The following is an 8,667-nucleotide window of genomic DNA, read 5'->3' as shown; positions in this document are numbered from 1 at the left end:
CTATGTTTGCTATACTTTATACGGTATTTTGGATGAGTTACAATTTGCTTTATGAAGACTGGTAACATACCAGTGAGCAAGAAAATATGCCAGAGGTAGTTGCAGTGTTTTTGATGCATCTTGATGGGGAGCAAGAATTAATACTGGTGAACATGGAAGATAATTGAAGATTGGTTTGTACGTGTATGCTCAGCTTTGTGAGTCATTTGGCTTACTCTAGATAGGGGAGATTGTTGGCATTTGGGTTGTTGCAAAAATGTTGTATTAATGACAGGTTTTCTTATTGATGTCGACATATGATCTTTGGTTTGTGAAAAACTCATATTTTCTATATCACAGGTCATTGATCAATTCAAAGAATACAATGGTTGACACACTTGGATATTCAGCTTATATTTATGTAGTAGAATGAGTGTAGACATCATGTATATGTTTGCTATACTTTATATGGTATTTTGGATGAGTCACAATTTGCTTTATGAAGACTAGTAACAGACTAGTGAGCAAGAAATTATGCCAGAGGTAGTTGTAGTGTTTTTGATGCATCTTGATGGCGAGCAAGAATTAATACTACCGAACATGGAAGATAATTGAAGACCGGTTTGTACGTGTATGCTCAAATTTGTGAGTTGTTTGGCTTACTCTAGAACGGTCGTTGATGTGTAACGTGTAATGCATTTTACTAGCAAGTGATTGGGTCATTATAGCATGTGAAATATTATTGGTAGTTGTTAAATTCTTATTGTAACTTATGGAACATTTCATGTAATGATTGTATAATTTCTTGAGAAGTTGTGTATGCCTTAGCATGGTCCTATGTAATTAATTGTATATTGAGGAAGCCCCAATTGGCCTACCTAATTAATTATTTGTAATGGATATAAAGGAAAGTTATTTTTCTCACTATAAGGTATGGAATGGTAAATATAGATGCGAGTCTTGATTTTGGATTATCAAAGTTGAGCTAAGAAGTTGTTGGATGCTTTAAAAAGAGATGTGGGTGGAATCTATCATTACTGCTAGACTTCAAAGGAATTGTTTTGGAAAGTAAGTTGCATATCAATCAATTCACATTGTTGGATATGTTATCCTTTTGTAGAGGTGATTTAACCTTTAATCTTTAAAGCAGTGAGCTCAAGCAATGTGTCTTTTGTTCTCAACAACTCCTAAAAGAGTTAGAACCTTCTAACAAGGGTTCAAGTTCTCCTAATAGGGACATGTCTTTTAATAGAGAGTTTTGTTCTAAATGCATTGTATTTGATTCCTAACAGGGTCACATCCTCTTACCATTTATATTTTGGTAAACTATTTTGTGAGTGTCATCCTCACTGAGGTTTTACCCTCTGATCAAGGGTTTTTCTCAAGAATAAAAATCAGTGTGTTGTGGTGTATGGTTTCTTATTGTTGTGCATTGTTGTTTTAATTGTTGGTGATCAGTTTGATAAGTTTGGAATTAATAAGGTTGATGCAGTCATATTAAATGTATTATGGCATCGAGATATAAGAAATGCTTAAGGAGTTTGAACAAGAAGCTAAAGGTTTGAACAAATGGCTAGGATTAAGAAGCAAAAAGTCATGAGTAACCAAATTGTTCTTAAGAAGGCTTCAAATGAAGAAAAGAGAGGATTTACACAATGTGAAGGTTGCGATCAAGATATAGAGCAAAGCAATGTAGAGAATATACACAAAAGAGCAGAGAGTGTATTGGATTTGACAAGCAAACAGTGTCATAACCAAATTAGAGATCTTATTATTTCCCAATAGTTACAGAAGGAAAAATCCCTGAATCAGGTGAACTCTAACAGGTTCTTGTTGTAACTCCCTTAATAGGGTAAGCTCGTTCGATTGTTTGAAATCTTCTAACAAGGTAGGTCTTTACATATTTGTTCGTACTTCTCACAAGGTATAAATCACTCCTAACAGCGTGAACCCTCAAAAATTGTAATTGTAAGATCCTAACAAAGTAACTCATTTTACCGCAGTACTGAGCTTGTAGCATCCCCACCATGGTTTTCATCCTCTAACAAGGATTTGATTAACATTGTTTACTTTTATTTACTTGCATTGGTTATTTTCTTTCTAGTTTGGATATTGCAATTCAATAGATCAGTAGTTGAAATTCTACATTACCATGGTGGGTGTAGAGCCAAAGAGCTAGTGTGCATCGACAAGGATGTTATTTAGATGGTTGGTTGGTATTAGTTTGGAGGATCTTAACAATGTTGGATCTAACAGTTCTAGTGATGACCAATTTGGGAATGATGAGAGACCTCACTTCACTCCATTTTGTTAGTTTTAACATTTACAATCATCATTATGAAATCTTAAATATAAAAAGAAATTGAAAACAATATTTTTATTGTTCAATGTTAAATTTTAAGTTTACTTCGACATTAAGGTGTTGCACGTTATTGTGTAACTTCAAATACTACATGTATTTCAACACCACCTTCATATTTAGTAAGATGCCAAATTTTCATTTATAATTCTTATACATCATTGGATGAAGGAGAAAAGATCAATGAAGGTGAGCTTTGCTTCTAATGAGCGTGTGGGAAGACCTCATCACTGGAAGAATATCTTTTGAGGGATTAGGCGGGTGCATCTGGTCAGGGAAGAAGCAAAGCAGTGCATAGGGAAAATATTTCGAATTTCATAGAATCATCTAAACAACAGTTTTCAAATATATGTTCAGGATTGGAAAAAGATGAATACATCAGGTAGAATCAACGTGGATGGACTCACTAGCTGGTAACTGTAAGATACAAATGCTATGCAATCAGATCATTCCAGCAAGTTGTAGATGCAAACGTCCAAGATGCCTTGTTCCAAAATCCAGAAGACAAATACAAATTATGACCGTTATGCTGTGATTTCTACCGTCATTTCAGTTAAGATGGAGTTGTTTACAATACAAGGGTAGGGTGACGATCCAAAATGCAGAAGAAAAATGCAAATTATTGACTACTATGCTGTAATTTTTGCTCTTATTTCAGTTAAGATGCAAGTCATCAACCTTATAGCTCCATTGAGGCATGTTTAAGAAGATAATATGGGATAAAAATTTCTTTACAAAAGAAATTTTGAAAGTTGAATACAATTGACAGTTGATAGGGCTATGGACTTCAGTCTGTCCCTAATCATGTTATGGCTTTGTTCTGTTTCTGAAAGAAAGAATACCTGGCATATAGAACCATCTGTATAAGAGGTGGACACATTTTAGGGTTCTATAAGAGGTGGACACATTTTATTTGCCCTAATGTATTTTATATGTAAATTTTAACCAGTGAAACACAGGGACACAAACCCCCTTCCAAACTTCTAAGTACCTGTCCCTGAGATGCCCCCACACTAGGTACTTACAGTACCTGACGACCCTCACCTGCCACCATGCGGTTGCAGGGATGGGTACTTGAATTTCTCTTGAATTTTGACTATTGGTTTTGTACTATGTTACTATGTTGAATGTTCAATGATTCTAGTTCATATTGCAATTTTGCTATGTTCAAGTATTTTAATTTGATATGTTATACTGAAACATCATTTCATAAATAGTATTTCAAGTTCTATATGTTAAATTTACAATACCCCTCACTGCCTCGTCCTCATCCTACTGCTGTCTCCTGGTAATCCCCGCCATCCCAAAAATTAACCCATTGTCCCTCCATCCTGAAAACTTGTCCCGACATTTTCCAATGCTCGTGTTACACCAGTTTTAACCTTATTTGATAAAGATTTAGTGCAATATTTATTTAAATTACATGTCAACGCAACCATTGAGTAAAATAAAATCTTGCAGCCCAATACAGCCACCCGCTTACGCTTCATTTCAAACTATCATTGAAAATTATAAATAACATTGTCGAACTTTCATGTCTGTGCACAACCGTAGGAGTAACACATCAATCATTAAAAACCAATTTGATTGCACAATTTCAAACAATGTAAAAAGAATAATACTCACTCAGAAATAATAAACATTATTGACAAAGTCTTTGAATTTTTCTGATTGACCAACATCAACCAGCCAACTGAGTATGTTAAAAGTAGTACGACATGCAGCACAGCCTTGCTTCTGCATTTGATTCATCAATAAAAATGTTCGTTGCAAGTCATGTAATTTACGAAGGCCACAAAACAATTTGTTGTATGTGAACACATTTGGAAAGAAACCCTTCGCTCTCATCTCGTCTAGCACCATGAAAGCCACGTTAAGTTTGTCTTCTTTGCAAAATGTGTCAATCAGAACTTTGTAAGTTACAAGATTTGGAATGAGGCCACATACTTTCATGTTTGCAAAAAGCTTTAAAGCCTTACCAGATTCAGCTGCTTTGCAATAAGCATTAATTAGAACATTATAGTTGACCACATCAGGAGCCATGCCGTTGTGAATCATCTTATTCATCAGTGAATGTGCACTAGCAAGATTCCCTGCTTTACACAGACGATAAATTATTGTGCTGCATGTTACTTCATTAGGTTTCAAACCCCTCAATTCCATTTCATCTAAAACTTCACATGCCCTCCTTAAATCTCTTGTCTTGCAAAAAGCGGATAGTAGAATATTATACGTCACTAGATTAGGAAGGCATCCCCTGCCTTCTACTTGAGAAAAATAGCTAATCTCATTTGGCTGCAAACCCTTTCTCCATGTCTTATGAAAACAATCCCAAGCCTCAGAAATCCTGCCATCTTTATATAGACCATCAATGATTGCATTAAATGTCATTTCATTAGGAAGGGGACCAAACTTCATCATTTGTACAAACATATTGTAGGCTTTATCTGTTTTCCTAGCCTTACAAAAGCCATCTATCACACTAGTATATGTGCAAGTATTTGGAAAATAGCCATCTTGAATAATTTTACATAATAATGCCAGAGCTTCATCTACTCTTTTTACTTTGTAGAGACCATCAATTAGGGTGTTATATGTAATAATATCAGGAGAAAGATGCACACATCTCATTCCAGCCAGTAGCCTGAGAGCTTCATCTTCTCCTTTTGCCTTGCAGAGTCCACTAATAACGGTACTGTATGTAATAATATTTGGAGATAATCCATCTTTTATCATTTGAGCTACCATTATTGAAGCTTCATCTACCCTACCTTTCTTACAGAAGCCATCAATTATAGTGTTGTATGTTACAATATCAGGAAAACAATAGATTTTCCTCGTTTTGTGGAAGATCTCATGGGCTTCCTTCATACGACATGCTTTACAGAAAGCCTTTACGAGGGTTGTGTAAGTTATAACATTCGGATGCGTTTCCGTCTCTTCCATTTCACCAAGAACGAAAATGATTCTACAGAGATCACCTCCATTTCCAAGACCATCCAAAAGCGCATTGAATGATACGACATCGACTGGAAGGCGTTTAGCAATTGCTGAATGTAAAAGATTCCATGCTTTATATGTGTTGCCCGATTTGCAGAGGAAATCAATGGATTTATTGAAGTGAACAACATTAAATTCGTGCTTATATTCCTGAGTGGGTAAAGATAATGTGTTATAATGCTGAGAAGGAGAATGAATATGAGGACCTACCTGTTTAGACAAAGCGCGTAACCGTCTGAAATTGTGCAGCATTTCATGTTGCTGGTACTAGCAGACAATACAGGAGCACAGGGGAGCAGGGCAGACGATGCGCCCCTTCCTCTGTTGGCTGTAACCCTAAAATTTGTTGGTTTTACCCTAGTTCATGGGGTCAATTTGGATTTTATCAATACAAGGAAGAAATGGGTCTATTCTTTCGAATATGAGTTAGCTGTAATTCGAAGATGGGTTTAGCATAAATTCGAAGATGCTGTCTAGGTATAATCAGATCAGCTACTCATGTTTTTAGGTCTACAATCGAAGATTGAGGGGTTTTTAATTTTAAATGATTTTTTTGGGAGGCCCTTTAGGAAATCTTTTTAGCTATATGAGGGAGCCAAAGCTAATGATTGTTCTTCTTCGGTTAAGAGTCAAGGACTAAGGGGTATCCATCAAATTCATTCGTGGCACAATCTAGACAACTCTGATGGATTCTTTAAGAACATTTCAACTTCACTAGAAGACCAAAGGTCCATTGACAAAAAATTAAATTAAATTCAAATCAATTTTAAGTTTTTTTTAAATAGCCTAAATGATTTTACTAAGAAGTTGTTGATTAATTGAAATCTAAACAATTGTATATAAAAGGTTTCTTTTGTTTACAATTTAGGTTAATCAAATCATATGCATTTGTATAAGTATGAGTTAAATTAATAATTTAATAGTGTTTCAAAGACATTATAAACATTTAATTTTATGTTTGAGAAAGAAGAATTGTTTTTATATGGTATTAATTTATTCTATTTTTTAAGATTAAAAGTTAATTATACTTGTTTGTATTTCAAAATTTGCGTAATCTACACATTATCTCGTGTTTGAGTCTTTTCTAAAAAGATAGACCTATATAGGTTTTATATACACATACTCTTTAATTTACTCTATGTATTTCTATCTGCTCTGTTAATATAGGTTGGCAATATTTACATACACCTTTAAAGGGTTGTCAAATTACCAGGGGACAAGTCTTTGATTAACACTAGAAAGGGTAGATTTTATGGTCATGTTGTTGTCACATGAAATCACATTATATTGGATTAGATCCAACATTCCATTGACATGATGAAAAAAATGTCAAAGTGTTGGACCTTGTGTGAAGAGGTTGAATATCTAAAGAAGGTCGACTTCCTTTTCTATTTGAAGTGTACTTCAAACTCCTACTCTAATCACTTTCAAAAGGAAAAGTGATAAGAGAATTATAAAAATGAAAGGGGTCAATACACCAAGATGATAAATGACTCTCTCCCTAGTCTAAAGTAGTATAATGGATCAACAAAATCATCAAAAAGACATACAATCCTTGGTACATCAAAAATCAAAGACAAACATGAAAGTTAGGGATCACATAATGTAAAGAGGGAAATAATTTTCCATAGTTAACACATATAGATCAATTTAATACAACATGGGAGCATGATTAATAATCATCCATGTATTTAACATTAAGACAAGATATACACAACATACACGAGACAAGGAAAGGCAAAATAATGATTTGGATGCATTCAAAGGCCAAACATGGAAACTACTATTATATAAAAGTGCAAGAAATTACAAGTGTGTGTAACAAAAATGAAGAACACAAGAGGAGACAAGTTTTATCCTAAAGATGAGAATCAAAACCTTTACATTTAGACCTAACAACTTATAAAGAGAGTTGTGGTCCCTAGGAATAAGAACCACGTGAAGAGAAAAACCCTAATATTCATAAGAGGGTGGCAGATATAGGGAATGTTGGCTTGACAAGACAACGAAATGGTTGAGGGAACCTAAAAAGGCATGCTATTAATTTCATGAAATTGCTTGCATATAGAAGACAACCATCCTTAAAATCCACATGCAAGGCATGGTTATCTAACAAAACTCAACCTCCACTTATTATTCCCATACAATTGCATTGAATTTCCTCTTAGAGCTCTATAAAAAGAGATCTAGCAACTAGAAGACTTAATATAACATTGATGGTAGCCAAGTTTCAAGCACACCATGTCTAAGTAGAGTTAATGATCAATGATCAAACATCGAACTTGCAACTTTCATCATTCTAAAGCTCTAAGTGAAAGAGGAAAGTTCAAAGGTTTTTTGTAAACTCATTATCTTTACTTCTATGGAACCCTACACCTTTTTCCCTCCCTCTCATCCCTCTCTTTCTTTTATATCCCCTCTCTATGCTACTCCCACCCTCTCTATCTCCTTACCTTGCATTCCCTCCTTGCCCCATTTATATCCTTGACTCGCTCCCTCTCAATTATTGTTTTTCTTTGATATCTCTTTCTTCCCTTGATCACTACCTCTCCTGCCCATGATCTTCCTCCACCATACTTCTCTCTCTCTCTCTCTCTCTCTCTCTCTCTCTCTCTCTCTCTCTCTCTCCAGAGCATCAAATCCCTTGTAAATGGTTTAGTTAATATGATGTAGGATATATGGTTTAGGGAATGGGATTGAAGGTATAGTGTTTAGGATTCAACATTGATGGAACAAGATTTAGAGTGTAGAGATAGATAGGAAGGAAGAAACATAGATCAATGGGGGGCGAGGGTGGAGTAGGAGGGAAAGGTGACAATCTAAACAATACGGACATCCAATACTAATTAGTGGGGAAACAAAACAAAGATGGGTGTAAGGAGGGAGGGGGATAAAGAAGTAAATGAGAAGAAATGAAGTGAGATATCTAGAGAAGGGAGGGGGGAAGATTGGGGGCGAGGAGGGGAGGGGGGGATTAAGGGAGGGGAGTGGGGGAGGGTCGATGTAGGAGCACCTATTATCAAAGGGGCTATTATCATCAACCAAAAAATATTTTGAGTTTAATTTCTCTAAGGTTTTTTCTAAATAATTTAACCAAATAAATAATTATAATAAAAGGATAATATTTTATTATATATTTTTGGTGACATATTACGAGGTGAGTTTGTTTAGGTAGTTCAAATTTGAATTTAGTGTATTCTAGTTCAAACTTGGAATATACCTTTTGGATGTTGATCTCTTGGTACTTACCATTTTGGGAACACTCGTATTTTCCCTCTTGATTAATACTTATTTAAAATGGATTCCAAGAATGAGTTTTTATCTAGTTT

At 34.9% G+C, this 8,667-nt stretch overlaps 1 protein-coding gene across 3 annotated transcripts; it reads right to left on the bottom strand.

The window, feature by feature from the left end:
* Positions 1-3,933: 3,933 nt before the first annotated feature.
* Positions 3,934-5,822, bottom strand: LOC149571720 (uncharacterized). 3 transcript variants are annotated; one of them, XM_089813132.1, is made up of 2 exons: positions 5,549-5,822; positions 3,934-5,409 (listed from the first exon to the last, which is right to left on the bottom strand). In XM_089813132.1, exon 2 carries the CDS (start codon positions 5,282-5,284, stop codon positions 3,965-3,967), a length of 1,320 nt encoding a protein of 439 aa, XP_089669258.1. In that variant the 5' UTR covers positions 5,285-5,409; positions 5,549-5,822; the 3' UTR covers positions 3,934-3,964. The 3 variants fall into 3 exon arrangements, with proteins under 3 accessions (XP_089669258.1, XP_089669257.1, XP_089669256.1); XM_089813131.1 differs by having other exon boundaries at positions 3,934-5,388; XM_089813130.1 differs by having other exon boundaries at positions 3,934-5,822.
* Between the last annotated feature and the right edge of the window lie 2,845 nt (positions 5,823-8,667).

Source organism: Cupressus sempervirens, chromosome 2 (assembly GCF_028749045.1).
Source record: "Cupressus sempervirens isolate cs-2001-9-10 chromosome 2, ASM2874904v1, whole genome shotgun sequence".
In the NCBI taxonomy this organism is placed as follows: Eukaryota; Viridiplantae; Streptophyta; class Pinopsida; order Cupressales; family Cupressaceae; genus Cupressus; species Cupressus sempervirens.
Note: the sequence above shows the minus strand (reverse complement) of the source record. Positions and strands in the feature narration are given on the sequence as shown.

What these genes read in the sequence shown, in the direction of transcription:
- LOC149571720 (XM_089813130.1), bottom strand. Translation starts at nt 5,590, where the DNA reads ATGCTGCACAATTTCAGACGGTTACGCGCTTTGTCTAAACAGGTAGGT.